General features: G+C 42.1%; 1 protein-coding gene across 1 annotated transcript in view; it reads left to right on the top strand.

Moving 5' to 3' along the window:
• The first annotated feature begins 1,036 nt into the window (after positions 1-1,036).
• SEPTIN7 (septin 7) overlaps positions 1,037-20,816 on the top strand; it is an 86,002-nt gene continuing 66,222 nt past the window's right edge. The window contains exon 1 of the mRNA XM_060247727.1: positions 1,037-1,123. Coding sequence (XP_060103710.1) covers positions 1,037-1,123 — 87 coding nt within the window. The remainder of the gene's footprint in view (positions 1,124-20,816) is intronic.

A 20,816-nucleotide genomic window follows, 5' to 3' on the forward strand; every position in this document is an offset into this window, starting at 1 on the left:
TCAGGAAGCGTTTAAACGAGTTTTATCTTCCACTTATCGCTCCGCTCCAGCATTCCCCACAAGCGACCCACCCAGGCTTAGTCCCACCGCCTTCCAGCGGCATCGACCCTTCCTCCTTCCCCTCAGCTACGCCTGTCTCTCCCCTCCGCCCTGGCCGTAAGCAGAGTTGCCTGCGCTTCTCTCGGTTTTCCACGCCCGTGCGCTATTTGCGTAAGCCGAAGGCACAGAACGCCAAAAGCTTTCTTCGGTATGCCTGTACGAGAATAGTGCGTCTCCCGTAGGGAGGGACCTGTTTTACACAACCATCTTTAATTCGGGCAACCCCTCCCCTCCGTTTCTTCCGCTGCGTTTCGTCTTTTTGCTCCGGCCTTCCTATTATGTATATTATGGGGACGGGGGGGAGACAAGCAACAAGACACGTGTCAAGAAACCCAAGAAATCTTAACTATTTTTTCATACATACAGGTAGCCGAGGCGAGTGCCCGGAATAAAAATGGCAGCAGCGGCGTAGGAAAGCGAGAAGCGGCAGCAGGGAAGATTTTTGAAAGAGGGGCAGGGAACGAGAGACGAGCCCTGGAATGGGAAGTCTCGCGACAACTCAGGCTAGGCCGGAAGAGGCTGCGGACGGGGAGTCGGCGCTATTCCATCCTCCCTCCCCCGCCCAATCCGGCCTTTCCTTAGTACGTGTGCGGAGGCGCAGTTGGATTGCACGGCGGTTACGCCGCGACTACAGCGCAGGGGGCTTTGAAGAATCCCTAGGGCGGCGTTAGTAGTAACAACCGCAGCGGCCGCCGCACCACACCGCTGTGAAGCGAGGGAGGGGGCCGCTCGTCCGCTCCGCGCCGCCACGGCTGAGGGGGACGAACGTCAGCAGCGACAGCCGCTTCCACCGCCGCCAGCACCATGGGTGAGTCTCTATGCCGCCCTCCCTCCGGCTGAGGGGGCTTCGGGGCTGTGACAGTTGCGGGGGGCTCGTGTCGTCCCTCGTCGCTAGCATCTCTCGGTCTCCGCGCGCGGGTTTCCAGGACGGGGGGCCATGCCTCGGCCGCCCGCGCTTCCTGCCGGCCCCCTCACGCCCCTACGGCTGCAGAAAGCCCTGCTTGGGAAAAGAAAAAAAATATGGGTAATCTCATTTCCTTTGGCTGCCGGCGGGGAAGCAGCCGCAGCACCAGGTTCCAGCTCGTTTCCTTTCGTTGATGAAAATAGACCCGTCCTCCTCCACCTCTTGGCGGCTTTGCTTTGCCCAGGCGCTTCTCGCCCCCGTTCCCTTCCCTTCCCTTCCAGCATTAGCTTTCCTCTCTTTGCTCTGCGCCCCCACCCCCCTTTTTATTTTCGCATCTCTTTTTTTCGGCTCTAGCCTTGCAGCTCTCTGGTCCCTCCTTTGCCGCGAGAAGCTGCTGGCTGCTGCAGCCTCTCGCCGCGCTCGCATACTACACTCCCCATTTCCTGCGTCTTATTTTACAGCTTCTTTATGCCTCTCTCTCTCCCCTCTCGCTGTTTTGGGTGGGAGGGAAGGCCGTTTTTAAAAATCCGCTTTGGGAAGAAAAAGGAAAAAAAAATCGCTCTGCGCTGCTGTCTCTGTTCCTTTTCCGCCACCCTGTTTTAGGGGTGGGTGGAATTTGCTTAGAGGAATTGAGACAGCCTTGAAAATATGCCGGAGACAAGCGGGAGGGGTTGCGTGGGGCGGGGGGAGCTCTCCACAGGAAAGAGGGAAGGAAGGAACGAAGGTATATTTGGCAGAATGAGGGGCTGCTCTACTACTACTTGATCTTGTTGCGATTTGGGGATACCTTTATGTGGGAAAGGAAGTTCAGAAATCAGACGTGTGAAGACTGAGAACGTGATCTCGCTTGGGTAGCTTGGTCACACCCTGAAACAGCAGTGTGCGTATTTTCATTGTATGTGTGGGTGTAGTTATGCTTGAATCAACTGAAATTAAGATAAATTAAGGTAGTAGTATTATGGCCTCTTACCTGGGAATAAACAGTATGGAACACAGTGTAAGTAACCTGCATTGGATTGGGCTGTAAATCTGCTTGCCATTCTAGCCATGGGTGCTGTATGCTTTCCTTTTTCTAAACACATATTTGAACGTAAAAAAAGCTACTGTTAGAAATAAATCCTCTCCCAACTCTATTGAGGATTATTGAAAAATAATGATCTCATATCATACGAACTGGAGAGTTGTCACGTCATGATATCCTGGTTTGTTTTCCCAGTCTTAGAGAAATCACATGTATTACAGGCAACAGATTAACGGAGTTACCCATCTGGAATGATTTGCAGTAAATGTTGCAGTAGATGTTTTCTCAACTGTTCTGAGTAAGATTCCTACTGAAATAACAGTTGGGAAGAAACAGTATTTCTGCACAGTTGGGCTGCTTAAACCTCATTGAATTCAAAAGAATGTAAAGCCCTATCTATGTATGTTTTCTTGGAAATATGATTTGTTGTATTCAGTGATATTCTCAGATAGGTGTGTAATCCTGCACACACTGTCTTAGTCAATATATTCTGTACTCCAGCTCGTTAAAATACAAGTTTTTTAAAAATTGAAATCCAGGGCTTTTTTAAAAGCAGGAACACATTTCCGGCTGTCTTGGAGTCAGGGGGCATGACCTAATATGCTAATGAGTTCCTGCTGGGCTTTTTCTACAAAAAAGCCCTGTGTGAAACAATGACATCAGGGTGTGTGGCCAAATATGCAAATCTGTTCCTGCTGGGCTTTTTTCTGCAAAAAAAGCCATGATGAAATCTGTAGAATGCACTGAGTATACACAATTCCTAATTGTGTAAAAAGTTTTATTTTGAGTACATTAATGATGGTAAACTATCTTTTGAAAGGGAGCCACTGAAATCTGAGTATTCAGAAGAATTCTGCTTGACTGGCTTAAAAAATAGTTGAGGAAATCATGGTTATCACCAGTATTTTGATTATTCCTGAGAGTGTTGTGGTGTTCATTAGGTCCCTTTGATTTATATAGTGAAACATAAGATTTTTGATGTTTCTGGCTTGATAATTTGTCTTCAAAACTGGTGTGTCCTCTTCAAAAACAGCTGCCAAGTGTTTGGGAAAAAAAATATTGCCCCTTTAATAGTGAGATGTTATTTACCATGTAATGTTACTTCGCTTCCTGTCATTGGAAAGCTTCAGCTGTCTGTTTCTACACGTTAACCCTCCATTCAAGCAACAGGACATTGTTCTCCAGGACTGTTGGCAACTGTAGTGCAAGTGATGCTAACTGTGTTAAGGTCAAGGTTGATTACAAAGTAGTTTATTTTAGCTTAAATTTTTTGAACAAAGCAAGTTTTTCTGATAAACTCACTGAAGAATTAAAACACTGCTTCTCCGCTCTTTAAGATTGCGCATGTACTTCACAATTTTGGTTACCATGAAATGGATGGGGGTGAGGGGAAAGACCTGGAGGAATGCTTTGATATTATGAGGATTTGGCCATTAGTGGCACAGTATTGCATCTGACTTCACATGACAGCCTTTAAAATCTGACACACAGCATCATTTGTTTTCTTAGGCATTCAATCTGTATGCCTAGATTTTCCTGTTAGAAAAGCCATACACATGTATGCTTTGCCTGTTGTATGTAGGCAAACTGAAAAAATGGCTAAAACAGTGTTTCAAATTTTCCTGCTGGATCAGGTTCCTTTGGAGAATCATGCAGAGTTCAAGCTTTTGGTAATATAGTGATATGAGCTAAAATACAGCTTGATGGACTCAACCACTTTTTGTAATAATTTAATTTGTGTCGAACATACTCAGTGTGAGTTGTTGTGTAGGAGTTTTGATTATTATTTTTTTCCTGTAAGCCAAAATGTAAAATATAGCATTATTCATTCCATCCTCAGTAGGCAACCACCAATCTTGTTCTATAGATGTTTAAGGCTTGCTGAAGCAGGAGACATCTTTCCAAAGGATGTAAAATCTCTATGACTGTTCAGTACACAGCAAGAGAGTTCAGGGTGCAGCAGACATTGTATGTGTTCAAGGACAAGCAGTGTCTATTGAGCTGTAGCAGACAGCGAAGGCAGTTCCTGTCTGCAGAGGTCCTGCTCCCTGCAGACTTCCAGGGGTTGATGTTTCTGGCTATGGATTTCATTGAACACTAATAGAAGATCATAAGTGCATGGTGGTATGATTGCATTGGCATCTGACAGCCTTTCTGGTTGTAGGAGACCAGTCTTCAATGTAATAGCATGGGGAAAGAAGCATATCAGATCAGCATGATCACAGAGCATCATACCATTAGAAACACAAGATTTGGATTCAAGCTCACCATACTTATGTTGTGACTGCCACTCTTAAATGACCATGAGATGCAGCCGCAATTATACTGACACATCCTTTTTAACCAAGGAAATAACTTTGTGTTAGCTGAGTAGGAAACAGAGTGTAGCCATTTGCCGGAAAGTTATGCTGGTTTCCCAAGGCCTGGCAACTAAATTACACCTAGCTGTATTGGTAATCTTGAATGTTTAGCACCCCTAGCTCATCGTGTTAGTATATATGGGTTAAAAAATCCCACATAAACATTACTCTCACTAGGGCTAAGTTGTTCTAGGGCTGTTTTCTGCAAATCAGGAATTCGGGTCTAGGGCTGGGTAACTGGGTAGATCAATCCATGCTTGAGAGTTCTCTTGTGAGTTTTCATGCTGCATGCTCTGCTAAGGATTTCTGAAGATAGAAGCCATTTTGAAGCTGAATATGTTGTAGAGGTCTAAAATTTACTTGAAGAGGATGTGATCTTAGTTTATTCTCAATGCAAAATTACCTGGTTTACTGGAAGATGTTGTGCATTGTGCTTGTGGTTTTGAGCTTTGACAGTAGCTTTATGGGAAAATGAATTCAAGGTGCTGCAACTTCACAACTTCTGTCTTGTAGCCTTGGTCAATCTGAGCAGCTGTTGGTCCTGAGCAAATAGTAACACTAGCTCCTAGCTAGTTCCTCCATGTTTCTGACCAACCCCATTTTACCTCCTGTCATCATGGTTTTAATTCTTGCCTTGAAGAAGGAGAAAGTGTTGATTATTACAAGTTTATTCTAATGTAATGCAATATTTTTAGCTGTGTATGTGGTTTCTATTTCTCTTATTTCTGACCAGATTTCTCCTTTTACTTGGATTTATGCAACAAGGATCAGTTAAGTGGTCTTAAAAACTACTGGGAAGGAAATTAGTTGATTTCAGAGGAATTTTTCAGTATTTGTCTGGGGGAAGAGCAGGGGGGAGAGAAAGAGAACATTTCTACGATAAAACTCCCGGGCAAGATGGTTACCTGTGGCTCAGCTGCAGGCACCAGTAAAGAAATACTGATGATATATCTGGAGATTCTTTTGCGCTGAAGAGAGGAGAGGATTGCCCTGTACTGGATTTGTGTCTTGGAGCCTGGGGTGCTAGGTGGCCCCAGCTATCTAAATCCCTCTTATTTGTGATCAAAAATGGGTCTAGGTAATCAGTGGGTAAGTTGGGGAATCCAGGGAACTGTGTGTGGAGGAGTGCTGTGAAGTTTTTATTAAGAATAAATTTCAGGAGTACCAAATTGATGAGCAGGAAGATGCTGAGCTGTGTAAGCCAAATAGTAGCTTTCACCCTTAATAGTTCTGAAGAAACACTAATCCCTGGACCTAAGCCAGTGAATTCCAGGACTGGACCTGTAAACTTTTATTTCTGCAATATGAATCTGGGGTCCAGAGTTCAGTTCCAGGAGCAGTGGTGCCTTTGGAGTTATGTGGTATAGTTGTGTGATTTACTGTGTTAGTAGATAGCACTAGACCACTACAGCTCATAAAACTATACTTTATTTGAACCAGTTAGTGAGAATATTAGCTTTCGCTGCCTCACATCTAGCACCTCTTGGCTTAGGTTTTATCTAATAGTGCACCCCATCTGGGCAATGAAGAATGCAAGTAACAATCAAGGGATTGTTTGACAAAGTTATGATGCTCTCAGTGCAAGTTTGTAAGAATATTGAATATGGTGGAAATTAGAACTTTATTGATGGAAAGAGTTCTTACACAAGCATTCACAAGAAAATCAGGTATAGAGCTAAACCATGCCAAATATTAGAATGCTACAATTAAGATGCAAATATTCCAGACACCTGGCGTGCATTATGCAATATATATCAATCAAGAAGGGGGAAGGAAAGTGGCTAGAGTAGTAGAACGAGAGGAACACAGCTGATTACTTACTTGCATAGGTTCCATACAAAGGTTCAAAATCCAAAGCAGAGTGCCCAGACACCTGGGCACTCAGTAAACCATGAGGATAACTCCAGAGATAGGAGTGTAAGATTCATGTGAACTTGCAGCAGACAGAAGCTTAGGTAGCTGCTCAAATTCAGGTGGCTGGGAGCAGATGAGCAAAATCAGGTACCAAATCTTGGATGATTAACAAGTGAGGACTCAGAAGGAACTCTCAGGGGAGGGGAAATCTCACCCACTCCTGATTCCCTCTTTCCCCTACCTTTGTTCTCCTGTCTGATCCTTCATGGAATTTTTTTTTTTTAAATTCTCCTGCTGTCTTCTTTCCCTGTTACCTTGCCTACAGCACTGGGGTACTGTACTACTTCCTTCCCTGCTGCCTGTCACGCTACTTCCTTCCCTGCTGCCTGTCACGCAGCTACCACTTCCCTGACCCTTCTGGTCTTCTCCTCCCTTCCCTGCTGCCTTACTCACCTACCCATTTCATGCCTGCCTGCCTGCCTTGCTTGGTCAGCCACCACCTTCTTCTTTGTTGCTGTGTTGGTCAGCCATTGCCTGCCTACCTGTGCCACCACCAGTTCCTCCCTTCCCCATCTCCAAGCCTGCCTTCCAAAATGGTAGTTATGATCTCACAATGTTAAGTCATGAGATTGGCTGTTTAATGTTCTTCTGCACAAGTGCAGCAATGCTTTTCTGGTTCATAGCTCTTTAAAAATCCTTGATTCCTATTTTAAATCTTTTGGGGTTTTCTGCAAGCTGGTTGCTTTGGTGGAAACCCCCCCTTATCTTTACGTGGTCCTGTTGTGTGGATTTCTTGTTCCACATTTTAGTCGGTAAAATGAGTAACCAGCTTGCTGGGGGGAAAGTGTAGATGACTGGGGAAGGCAATGGCAAACCACCCAGTAAAACAAGTCTGCCGTGAAAACATTGTGAAAGCAACGTCACCCCAGAGTCGAAAACGACTGGTGCTTGCACAGGGGACTACCTTTACCTTTTTATTTTAGTCCCATGTTGAGAATGAGGTGTATTACAGTTTCATAATAACTAGATGGAATGGCAGGAATGTTTCTAGAAGGGCATGAGATTGATCTCAGATGATCCAATGAAGATAGCCTTGCTTGTGATGCAGTCAAGTGGAATGGCTGCTGAAGGAAATAGGTTTGTAAAGAAAGCCAGGTGACTGTCCTTTTGGATGCAGCCATTCCATTTATGATCATTGCGCTTTGTGCTCTAGAGTTACTCTGTGTGTAGTCTGGCTAGAAGTGTTATTTTCTAATTGTTTTATTCACTAATTTCTTTAATAGAAGTTACCTTAAAGGAGTATGTTAGATTAGCATGAAAGCCACAGTACAGTCTCAGACTCTTTTTCACCTTGCTGTGCACTTCTGAGTACCTAGATCTTTTACCTTTAACGTCTCCTTAATTGTGAATCTTGCTTAGTATGCTCATGTGCACATGGATGTGTATTTGTGTAAACAAAGGCAAGTATGTAAGTTTTGAAATATTTCAAAACCAAAAATTTGTGGGTGTATCATGAAATTAGGCACTCTGCTAGGAAACGTGGAAAGTACAAATGGGAAACCTGATTCAGTGATTGCAGTATTATAATACAAGTGCATGTATGAAAGCAGTTATGCACTCATCGTTTCTTCAGGTATCCTTAAGTATAGTGTATGTGTGAACTGACTTAATTACAGAATAACTTAACTACAGAATGACTTTTACAGGTGAATGATACACATGAGCATTTTGTGTGATAATAATCAGGTGCATTTTGTTATGGTGTTTGAGTTGTGGTGTAGGTTTTCCAGAAAATCTTAACGATGCCCTAAAATGTGAACTGATTTAGCATTTTTTATTTGTCTTAATGATAGTAAATAAAATTTTTGAAAACATCCCATATTGGTTTTATATCCCAATGGCACTAAATAATTGAACTGAAATATTTGGTTAAATTCAAAACAGTTATATGTAGAAATTATTTTTTATTTAAATAATGCTTCTAAAAATTTAAATCTGCTGTATTATGTACTTTATGTTGTTTGAATTTAAGAAAAGTCATGAAGCTACTGAAGAATGACCCACTAACTTTAGCATATCCAAAGAATTCTGCAACATATGCCGTGGATATATAGTTTCCTAGTCTTCTGTTCGAACAGAATTTGTTTCTATTCTTTTTCTACCCAGTGGCTACTCAAAGCACTTTATAAAGAAACACAAAATCAATTTATTTATTGAATATATTTATATCCTGCCTTATTTCCTAACCCTGAAACACCAAGCTGCAAGGACACAAAGACATAAAGAGTTCCTTCACAAAATAAAAAAGCACACAGAGTAAAAATGCAACCTGAATGTGTTATTCTCCACCAAATACTTTCTGAAACAGCATGGTACATCCCTCCTGGAAAACTCCCACTGAAGATGCCATCCCTCCACATCCCCTCTGGCAGCCCATTCCAGTGGATTGGACCTATGATAGAGAAATCCATTAGGGCACCACAAAGCGAAGGCTGTTGGAGGAATGTAACTGGCACTTGGGAATATACTGAGATATGCAGTGTGATAAGTATTAGGGCCCTAGGCCATGAATATAATTTAGGCAAGTAGACCCAAATATACAGCTCCAACATCCTGGGCTGGTGTCCTGATTCCACTGTTCTGGCTCACTCAAGTCTGGAGGCTGTGAACCGTGGGCTAAAGGCCAAGAGCCCTGTAGCTCCTGTGAAAAGCTTATGCCTCTGGCAGCACCTGGGTTTAAGTACCTATAAAAGGGATGGAGACACAAAGGTCAGCCCAGATCTCACTTAGCTGGCAGAGATGTTCCCAAGATTCCCTGTTATTGTTTTCTGCAGAGATAACTGGGACACCTTCATTTCACTGTCACTCACAGTGGCAGCTCATGCGTTACTTGTTGTTTCCATATCAGATTGATGGTTTCAATATCCATTCATGTGAGAAGATACGTATAAAAACTTTAGCTTTGGCTGTGCAGTTTAAGTCAAAATCAGTCACACAAATTTATAAGCTGACTTGATAGCATTATATATATAGTATTTTATATATAGTATTTTACTTCTCCTTCTCTATTTACCTTATGGAATGTCCATGTGCTCTTTCAGATCAGTCACCTGAAAAACATTAATTATAATTTTGAAACAGCCAGAGTTGTCTGATATTATGTTGGCAATGATATCCATTCATCATTGTTACTTTTATAAAACAATGAATCCTCAGAGAAGGAAAATGTTCCATCCTCCATTTCTTGTGTCTGTAGGTATCTTCTCTGTTTCATTCATGTTATACTACTATAATTACTACAGTATTTCCCTCCCTCCCTGTCCTAAACTTGTTTGCATTATAGCTGAAGAAGAAAAGAGTATTGTACAACTGGAATCAATATAAACTTTTCCTGAAATGGAATGTGGGTACACCCTAGCAGAGAAGGCACATGTGGAAAGACTGAAAATTAACTAAACCTGCGTCAAGGACTATTCATCAGGGTCATGTATTGAGACAGTTAAGCACTAAATACCTCTACATCACTTTAAACAGGGTTAACGTGAATGCAACCTTGGGACTCTGTTGCTAGAGCTGTACTGACGGCAACAGATTTCCTTGGTGCAATTTTATGTAGAGCCTGGAAGTTTAAAAGCGAGCACAACTTACTTTTTCTGGGACTCTCTGGTACTTGCAATTCCAAACAAAATCTAAATATTATTTCTTGAATCCATAACACTTGATTCATGAGGTATTAGTTATTTTTGTATTGGTATTCTTGCAAGCAGCGTTCTGAAAATCACTACCATCCTCTAAAGCAGTGGCATCTGACTCATTTGTTATGAAGGCTGGATTTGACATAAGTGTCACTTTGTAAGCAGGGCCATTTGTGCTGTAAAATGCAATGCCAGGTACCGGGATATTTTACCACTGACTGTGACCCATATCCCTCCTCAGCAGAACTTGGGGCCAAACCAATCCTCCTCGCCCTTATGACTGCCAACTCCAGTTTGGGCAATCCCTGGAGTTTTGGGGAAGACCCTGGGGAGAGCCTGCATTTGGTGAAGGGAGTGTGTTATACTCCAGCAAGGAGTATAACACACTAATATAGGCCCTTCTGGTCCACATTTGGACTGGTTTCCTTCCAGTTGCTTGTGGGCTGGATAAGAGCCTTGGACAGACTAGCTCCATCCACTGGGCCATGTGTTTGACATATCTGCTCTAAAATTTTATTCAACAATGTGAAAGTCCTCAAACCATTATAGCAAGTGTCCAGATGAAGTACGGTAAGTTGTTAAAAGGGAAATGTTAGAACAAGTTCAGTGGCACCTTTAAGACTAATGTTTCATTCACGTATGAGCTTTTGTGTACATGCACACGTGTTCAGACACAATGAAACAGAAGTTATAAATCCATACATACAGGTAGAGAGTGAGTAGTAAGTCAGCATGCAACCAATACGCTCTCCAAGCTGTGGAGTTTTGTGAGCAAAAATTCTCCTTCATGAGTTACTGGCATTAAAATTGTGACCTGATGCATAAATTAGTTTGCTCTGTGGCCATTTTTCCTGTGCCAAGACAAAAATGTGTGAGTCAGAGGCTAAAAAACTGTGAGCTAGCTCACATTAACTCAGCTTAGAGGGAACAGTGCATACAACATAATAAAGATGTTCAACAGATTCCGATATACCAACCTTAGTTTATATGGTTACCATTTGTTTGGGTTCAACGGGGGGCATAGTGAAGGAAATAAATATGTCTACATTGGAGATTGCTGTATCCTTAACTGTAGAATGCTGAGAGTAATAACTGAGCCCCTGCCATTATGCTGCATCCATCTCAAGCATGGAGGAACTGTTGTTTACTTCAGAACTGGAAATACTTTGAAGGATGGCTATTTCTGACAAGTAAAATTAGCTTTGAATGTTTATATTTGACAGTTTAATAATTATAGTAGCAGTGCCTTTTCAGGTTGCTAAGCAACTTCAGCCTTATTACGGCACTTACCTCTCTTGCTGCCAGAGTATCTGCTGCATGTGAAGGTGAGGGAAGAATAAAAGTAGCAGTTTTAGTCTTTCTTCCTTTCAGAAGAATTAAAGTGTCTGTTTCCTGGTCTGAGCTGCCTACTTCCTGTTCTTGCATAGACTTTATTTCATTTGCATTCTGACTAGAATGGAAACATATTGGCACTCATGATTGTATGTTTGTGCTTTTGAAATCAGCCTTCATGAAATCTGTAAAATTCTTCTTACTGGGAGCTGGAGGAGTTAGAGTAGCTTTAATAAACCTAGCAGGCATCAAGTTCTTTATGGGCATGTATAATGTTTACCTTTAAATATGAAATTGGTTTAATTTCATCTTTTCATTTTTCATACCTACAGTATGTCACAGAAGTGAATACACCCCCTCACATTTTGTAAATATTTAAGTATATCTTTTCATGTGACAACACTGAAGAAATGACACTTGGCTACAATGTAAAGTAGTGAATCTACAGCTTGTATAACAGTGTAAATGTGCTGTCCCCTCAAAATTATGCAACACACAGCCATTAATGTATAAACTGCTGGCAACGAAAGTGAGTACACCCCTAAGTGATATTGTCCAAATGGGGCCCAAAGTGTCAATATTTTGTATGGTCACCATTATTTTCCAGCACTGCCTTAACCCTCTTGGGCATAGAGTTCACCAGAACTTCACAGGTTGCCACTGGAGTCCTCTTCCACTCCTCCATGATGACGTCACATAGCTGGTGGATGTTAGAGACCTTACGCACTTCCACCTTCCGTTTCAGGATGCCCCACAGATGCTCAATAGGGTTTAGGTCTGGAGACATGCTTGGCCAGTCCATCACCTTTACCCTCAGCTTCTTTAGCAAGGCAGTGGTCATTTTGGAGGTGTGTTTGGGGTAGTTATCATGTTGGGATACTGCCTTGCGCCCCAGTCTCCAAAGGGAGGGGATCATGCTCTGCTTCAGTATGTCACAACAAAAAGAAAAAACTCTCCGTGTAAAATGCAATTTTAACTTGTTGTGAATAAAAAGTATCAAAATACAAAATGAATAATATCAGTACATATCACCAAGTTAAAACCTCATACGTTACTCAGTGCTCCTACTGTCATGTGGCTGAAAGCCACTAAACAACATTCAGTCCAGTGTTAAAAGTAGGTGGTCCAACGAAGAACCGGTCCACTTTGCAAGCCGTTTCAGGTCTTAAATCCTTCTTCCAGGGGCCATTCTTATAAGTGTTGCACCTTTGTTGCCAGCAGTTTAGACATTAATGGCTGTGTGTTGTGTGATTTTGAGGGGACAGCACATTAACGCTGTTATACAAGCTGTAGGCTCAATACTTTACATTGTAGCCAAGTGTAATTTACAAAATGTGAGGGGGTGTACTCACTTCCGTGACATACTATATATTGACTTTATTAGAAGTAACAATAAGTGCTGGAAAGTCTTGCTAGACTCCACCTGACCATGGGTGAGAACATAAGATCCCTCCCCTTTTTCAGAACATCTGTATTGTTGCCTCCATGAAGTTTCTCTGGAGTATGTAAAGAATGGTTAGCAAAGGTGTAGTGTTGCCTCCTGTATTGGATTTAGTCAACCTTATAGCCTGTTTATTAGCTGACTTGTGGTCAATTCAGAGCTGGGCCACCCTTCTCCCATAGCATTGCCATAGAAATTTTGGCTTTGGAGGAGCCTGTTGTTCCTTTACTGATTTGTGGGTGTTTGTGAAGTGGTTTGGTGGGATGTGTGGTGGAAAGTGTTCTGACTTGTACCTCATTTTTGTTGTCTTTTGTACACCACTGTGTTTTCATATGTTGTATTTCTTATGAGTATTGTATTGGTATATGGGTTAGGGAGGTACAGGGAAGAGAAAATCCAGAAAAATTCAGAACACCCCTTTTAGTCATTCTCCCCCCCCCCCCCCCAGTTTTTCTAAAGGGGGGGAATGGGGAATAGAGGGGGGCACTAAACAGAATTCCTTCAGAATACTCTGAGAATGAGTGATGTGCCTTTTCAATACCAGGCTTTACCCAAAATTTATCATATGAACATTTTTTACATGTACTGAAAAGACACTTTTGTTAGATAATAATTATGAGAGCTAGTGTGGTATAGTTGAGTAGGATCTGGGGGACTCAGGTTTGAATTTCCACCCTGCTAGGGAAGCTTCTTTGGGTAACCTTTGGCCAGTCATGCACAGTCAGCCTAACTTAGTGCACAGAGTTGTTGTGAGGATAATTTGGAGAAGGGTAGAAATACTGTAGGTCAGTTTGGGTATCCATTGGGGAGAAAAGTGGGCTATAAATGAATTAATAACTCTGCGTACTGCAGACATACATATTTCAAAGGATATGCTGGTGGTTTAAACATGAATAATTTTGGCAACAAATACACAATGTATTTGATTGTAATAATTATTAAATTCAGCATTGTGAAGTTTAACTTGATATCAAGATATGCTGGTAGTCTTACCATTTATGACTGTACTAGGAATAAGGCCCATTGTGGAAATAAATACAATGGGCTCTAGAAAGTTGCTCTGGGCAAGTGCCTTGGCCTTGGGTACTCAGTGTCAATTTGCTGTGGCATCATACCATGACAACAATTACACAGACGCTGAAGCTCAGCATTCCTTTCATCTGCAGTGCACTGTTGCCGCCTTTTCCTGTCATATTTAGTCTTGCAGCTTTTAGCATCAGTGTGTACTTGTGGTGTGATCTGTCTTTTTGGTTGTGTAATGTTATACCATAGAACAGGGGTGTTGAACTCATTTGTTACGAGGGCCAGATCTGACATAAATGGGACTTTGTGGGAACAGGCCATGCATGTCATAAAATGTAATGCCAGGTAATGGGGACACAAACACAAAGCTATTCTTTTTACTTAAAGTACAAACATTCTTAAAATTTTAGTCAGGACTGGCCCCATTGACTTCTCCCTCAAAGGTCAAAATGGGCCTGGAAAGGGCCTCCCCACCCAACCTTTTACTGACAGAACCAAGCTTGGAATACTATGGTTGCCTGGTAACAGCCACTGAGGGGGAAGTGAGTGCAGTGGAAGACTGGAGGACCTGGTGGAACGGCCCAGTAGGACACAAAGGCAGCTTCCCCAGTGGCCTAATCCTCATCTGTCCTGGGGTTGAAGAGATTGAGTGATACGTAGTTCAGTCAAAGGGAGGGAGGGACGGTAGATGAGTCGTCATCATTATGGCTTGGTTTTTATATCTATAGGATGACAGTGTTTCTGTTCAAGTAATGCATTTCTTTTGTTTACTACATAATTTGTTTTCTGCCTTCAACTTTCACTTTCTCTGGGTTTCAGATAAGAAAAACATGAGATTTGTGTGCTTAAGGATGCACTACTTTGTAGCTTTTCTTCATAATTTGCATATTATTGCAGTTTTGCTTGTAAAAAAGAATGCATTTGTATTTCCATAAGTATTCTAAATAGTTGAATTGTATATGCTAAGTAATAAGAAGAGTTGGTTTTATAACCTGCTCTTCACTACCCGAAGGAGTCTCAGAGCAGTTTAAAATCACCTTCCCTTTCACTCCCCACAACAGACACCCTGTGAGGTAGGGGGGGCTGAGAGAGTTCTGAGAGAATTGTGACTGGCCCAAAGTCACCCAGCTGTGTAGAAATGGGGAATCAAACCCAGTTCTCCAGATTAGAGTCTGCCACTCTTAACTACAACATTAAGTTGGCTCTTCAGCTTGGTGTAATAAATTATGCTTTCTTTTTGTTATTAAAGCAGTAAAATAAATCTATGTTTGATAGCAAATTATTGTAGATTTTTCAGTTGTTCCTCAGGCAAAAATCCCCATCCCATTTTGGCATGACATCAACATTTCCATGAAGTTTATGCGTATAGATCTCTAGGGAGTTTGATGTTGGCATAGAAGTGGGGATAAACAGTGGTGCATAACACTTGTCTATTTCCATCCCATTCTTAGTGGAGTAGGTGGGGACACTCAAAGGAATCTTGATGTTTGTGAAGACCCTATACTACATAGTTTTCTTCTTGAAGAATCAGGCAGTGGACCTGCCTTGCTTGACTGAAATCTGGCTTGAATGAGGCTGGTACTGTTCTGTCCAAATGGACATCTTCATCAGAGAGCATAGGGAGAGTAAGCTAAGAGTCTTCTGGGGCTCTGTTCAAACACCCAGTATAATCAGATGTTGCTGCTGTTTCCTTCCAGATTTAAAGTGACTGATCAGACAGCAACATCTGCCTCCTGGTATTAACTCGTGGTAGCCCCCCCCCCCCCCCGCAATCCTTCTCGGAACCGGATTATTTTGTTACCTGCTCCTTTGCGGTGTTTTTTGAGTTCTCCGGTTTCACCTAATAGTTTTCTCCATCTGGATAGTTCTGCTGCGATATTAACCAACTTCTGGATGTCTGAAGGCTGTCCCAGAGCAAAAGGAGCCTCAGACATCCGTTTGCAGTCGCCATTTTTTTTACCTACTTAGCGATATGTGCATAACCACATAATGTTTAACCTTTATGCATGTGCGCATGATGCTTGCATGCGCATAATGCTTGCGTGTGCATAATAGTAGAGAAAAAAAGTGGAGGAAAAAAGAACTGCAGAGTGCCGTTGTGTGGATTCGAATTGCAGTGTGGCAGTCTGGTCGATAATATCTGGAACAAAAATATTCAGAACAGAACAGGGTCAGTTTAACACAGACTCAACATGCTGTGTGAACAGGGCCTGGGTGTCTTTTCTCTTTTGCAGATTCCTGGTTCTGTTTTGATAGTATGTACCTACTGTTAGAAGGAGTCCCGTGGCACAGAGTGGTAAGCTGCAGTACTGCAGTCAAAGTTCTGCTCACGACCTGAGTTTGATCCCAGTGGAAGCTGGGTTCAGGTAGCTGGCTCAAGGTTGACTCAGCGTTCCATCCTTTCAAGGTAGGTAAAATGAGTACCCAGCTTGCTTGGGGATAAAGAGTAGATGACTGGGGATGGCAATGGCAAACCACTGCGTTAAAAAGTCTGCCAAGAAAACGTCATATTGTGATTGCACCCCATGGGTCAGTAATGACTCGGTGCATGCATTGGGGACTACCTTTACCTTTTTACCTACTGCTAGGGGCACCTCCTATCTAGCTTGATAGTGGGCTTTTTGGCCAAGCTTTCAAAGGTGGTCTCAGGATTGGTTCAGGGAGACTTCATACCTTGGCTGACTGAACTCAGGATTTCACAGCAACAGTGGTACTGTTATATGGTATTTGTAAGGATAAAATGAAGAAAGGCACAGCATTGTGTGCTATACTGAGCTCCTTGAGGGGAAAGAGGTACTGTGAATATATAGAAATGATGCATGGAGAATTATGAGCTCAGCACATGAGAAAGGGCAGTATAATTTTCTGTACTAAGTAAGGATCTGGTGAGGGGCTAGAACTAAGGCCGTTGTCACTGTAGCATTATTATCCACAATGCAGAGGTGTAAAACTCATTTGTTACAAGGGCCAGATCTGACATAAATGTCACTTTATTGGGCCGGGCCATGCGTGCCATAAAATGTAATGTCCATTACCAGAGGTATAAATTTTATAAAGGACACAGGCAAACCCAATGAATGATATTTTTTACTCAAAATACAAACATGCTGAAAACATTAACACTTTTACAGTATTTCCTTACAGTATCTCCCTGATGCCTGCCCTCCCACTTTCATCACCTTTTACACATTAGCACTGGGACAGTATACAGGGACATAACGCACAGCGTCTGTCTTCTAGCAATAAAGGTCCAGTTGTTCTTGGGCCTGACAGTCCAGCCAGCCATATGTTTGACACCCCTGACTTAAGGCATGATTGGTTGCTCTTTGTTTCCGTAAAATGGTTAGGATGGTCTGCTCACAGAGACTATTGGAGAGAATTGTATTCTGTAGTATTATGGGGATTGTGAGTCATAATGGTGATTCTGTGGAGGTCCTGGTTCAGACTTTCATCTACTGAGTGCCATCCAGAGCATTTAGTTAGGATACTTAAAACCTTATCAAAAACCTAGATTCAATTCCCGTGTTGAATCTAGGCAATTAGCTGATTTTTTTTTTTTTTTGCAGATAAACACTCTCTGATCTGATTTTGATACTGGGTTGAATGTAATGTGTGTGTTAGGAGCTGGAAGCACCATTTGGTCAGTTTTCTGTGGATAGCTTTAGATTTGTGTCCTTAATCAGTGTAGACAGGTCTTTGAAGCTGGGAATCTTTCCTCCTCCTTGCTAATAAAATCATACTGAGAGAAATTAAGGATACCCCTTGCCAGAACTGATTTATTCCTTTCTGCAGGAGAGAGTTCTTTCAGAGTCTTTGCAGGAATAATTTATTAAATTGTTGCTGGGGAAAACCCTCTGGATAAAGAGGATATTGCCAATTATATGCCAGTCTCTAATATGCCCTTCTGAGATAAGTGATCGTGCTACTGTCTGTGGTCATGGAGACACACAGACACACTAGCTACATGTCTGTGTGAATGTGATCCATTTTCCAGTTTGGTCCACAGCAGAATAACCTGAATGTAAGGAAGAAAATGTCCTGCTAACAGAGCTGTGGGCTTTGCTCAAAGAAATGCCCCCAATCTGGTTAGCAACACCCAAGTGGCAGACAGGGATTTTTGACAAAGTGCCAGGGTGTCTGTTTAGTTTTGGAAGGGACGCTGGGAATTTGGATAGGGTAGAAATAGAAGCAATTTTTGTTGATGGGAATAATACAAGTTGTCAGGTTGGAGAACAGGAAACTCAGGCAGTCTAATATTAATAATTACTATAACCAACAGTACAAGACCTACTAAAAGGAACCAGATATGAAAACAAAATACCAAAGTGATAATGAGAAGATAAAGTGTGACCCATGCAATGTAATCTGTTTGTGCAAGGTCAGACAAAGGATCCTAGTTTATGCATTAAGAGAGCACATAATCAAAAAGAAAAGAGCATGTGACATAGTAGCATATAGGAATTTAAGCAGTTGTACAAACAGGTGATATGGTTCCAGTCAGAAACTTGGGGACAGTTTCTTACCTCACTTACGGAGTGAGAGGCTTGAGTTAAAAAACAACAAAATTCTCTTCTTGTATTGGAAAGGGTAGTTTGGGGTTCTAGGAAATATTTCCAAACAAGGGGACAGAAGTTAAATATCCAAGTGGGAGAAGGTGAGTTTGAGAGTAATCCTCCTTTAATGGGTGGCGTGTGGCTTTGGTGGGCTGTTCAGGCAGTCTTAATTAGATAATTGGGATGGTTAAACCTATTGTGAAGAATGCATATGCTGGTTTATTTGTTTCTTTGGCAAAATGCTTGTATGGTAGACTCCTTCAAATGGCTAAAGGCAGTGAGAGGCCTTGATTAATTATCTGATTGCCTGATATTGGGTGTGGCTTGTCTTATCTCTAGAACAGCTGTTTAATGAGAGTAGGATTGGTCCCACTCACTCTACTGGCTCTCCTGCTTTGTTGCGGAAACCTTAAGAAGACAGGGAGGGGTGACGAGTGAAGAGAGAAAGATGAACTAAGGTGCTGGCTTGCTGGTAACAGTTCAGCAGGTGGTGGGTTCAACTGGAAATTTTTCAAAAGTTTGAAGCAACTGACTTTTCCCCTTGTTTTCAAGGGGGGGGAATTGAAAGAGAGAGAGAAAGTGTGTGTGTGTGTGTGTGTGTGTGTGCGCGCTCACACACACATACACACAGGGCTTTTTTTTAAAAGCAGGAATGCAGTTCTGGCGGGCTTGGCCAAGGCTCCAGCTCAAAAAAATGTCTCCGGTAGAGGGAAGACACTAGGCAGTGATGTCCACTCCATCCTCTTTGCTGCCTCCAGACTCCAGCAGGCTTGTGAAAAGAGCGAGAGATGCAGAGCTGCCCACCAGAGCCCCCTCCCAGGAGAAGCTGGGCCTGCCTCCACTCACTCCACTGCACATGGCTCTCTCTATCGGGGCGTGTTTGGGGGTGGGGGACAAGGTCTCTTATTGGGATGTGTGAGAACACACATCCATGAAATGCAGCTGATGATGGCGCTGTAATGTTTTGTGTCAATATGCAGAAAGTAACCTACTGAATGGTTGATGTCATTTCCAGGGATGCGGCCCAATATGCAAATGAGTCCCTGCTTGGCTTTTTCTACAAAAAAAGCCCTGTATACTTTCCTATTAAACTTACTTTACTGACTTGTCAATGTAAAATGCATCATAATGCACTTTATAAAATCGAAGTATTTGACATATATATGGAATGTAAAGATACAAATGCCTTAGTTTTTATAAAATTGCAAATATACCCAATTTTTGATGGAAATCTGCAAACTGTTGAACATTGTGCTACATCTGAGAGGTAGGAATAAAGTTGATACTGGAAAACGTATGCTGTGGTGAACAAAAGAAAGTATATTTGGTTGGCCTCCCCGGCCAGCACTGTCATCTGTACTAGGAAATGGAATGAAAACTGCCATGATGTTAGACTGCTTGGCTGGGCAATATGTGATGACATGGTAATCTGAGTGCCGTTGCGTTGTCTGTTTATAGAATGCTTTTATTGTATATTATTGTTTTATCATATGTTGTATTCTGCCCTGTGCCCTACGGGGAATGTGCAGAATAGAAATGTACTGAAAAAAAATTTGGATAGAAACTGTCACAACAAGACTACTGGACATTAAGTTAAACTTTATCAGACATATTAAACCATGTTACTTGTTCCCAAAATAATTCTCATTTAAATGGTAAACATATCCTTGAAAATACATATTATATTAATTTAAAACATTTGTATGCAGCCTGTCTACCCAAATAAAGTCCCAAGGCAGTATATGTGAGTATACATAGAAATTACCCTTATCTTATGTAGATTTGTACATTAAAATGTCCATGTTATACATTTTGATTCAGCAAAACCTTGTCTTTAAAAACAATTTGCTCTGTTCAAAGTTTCTGGCCCAGAGCTTCCCACAAGAAAAAAAAAATCCTTGGAGAGAAAAGCAGCTTCAGATTTCTTGGATGCTGCCTCTTTCAGTGGCTGGTTCTTGTAGACCGTTGTGTTGACTAGGTTGCATTCCATTGCAATGTGGGAAACTGAGTCAGCAACTTGGAATTTATCTTGTGGAGTGCTGTAGGGCTTCCATCCCTCCACCAGTGCTTAATATCTCTCAGGCCATTAAATGACATTATCTGGATTTGAGGAGTTGAAAGTCATTGATATGTTGACAGCTTCCAGGTAGGTGAGAGAATCTCATATGATCTTGGGCAGGCACAACAATCTGCTGGTTTTGCTAACAGTCCAGTTTTGCCAACCACCCACACACCTAGATTTAAGCTTTAGCTTGTTCTTCTCCTGCCATGACATCATGGCATTGGCCCGAAATAGAAAAATGGAAAGCATCATTAAATGAGAAGCTGGAAACGAACAGTATAACACACAGCAGAACTTCTCAGCTGGTTTAAAATTGGAATTAGGTTTATAGGCCCTGACGTGGATGGCCCTGACCTGAGTAGCACAGGGTAGCCTGATCTCATCAGATGTCAGAAGCTGAGCAGGGTTGGTCCTCCTGGTTAGTATTTGGATGGGAGGTCGCTCTTGGCAACCAGCAGGGGGAGAACTTACA

The sequence above is a fragment of the Heteronotia binoei genome, chromosome 10 (genome assembly GCF_032191835.1).
Source record: "Heteronotia binoei isolate CCM8104 ecotype False Entrance Well chromosome 10, APGP_CSIRO_Hbin_v1, whole genome shotgun sequence".
Lineage (NCBI taxonomy): Eukaryota > Metazoa > Chordata > Lepidosauria > Squamata > Gekkonidae > Heteronotia > Heteronotia binoei.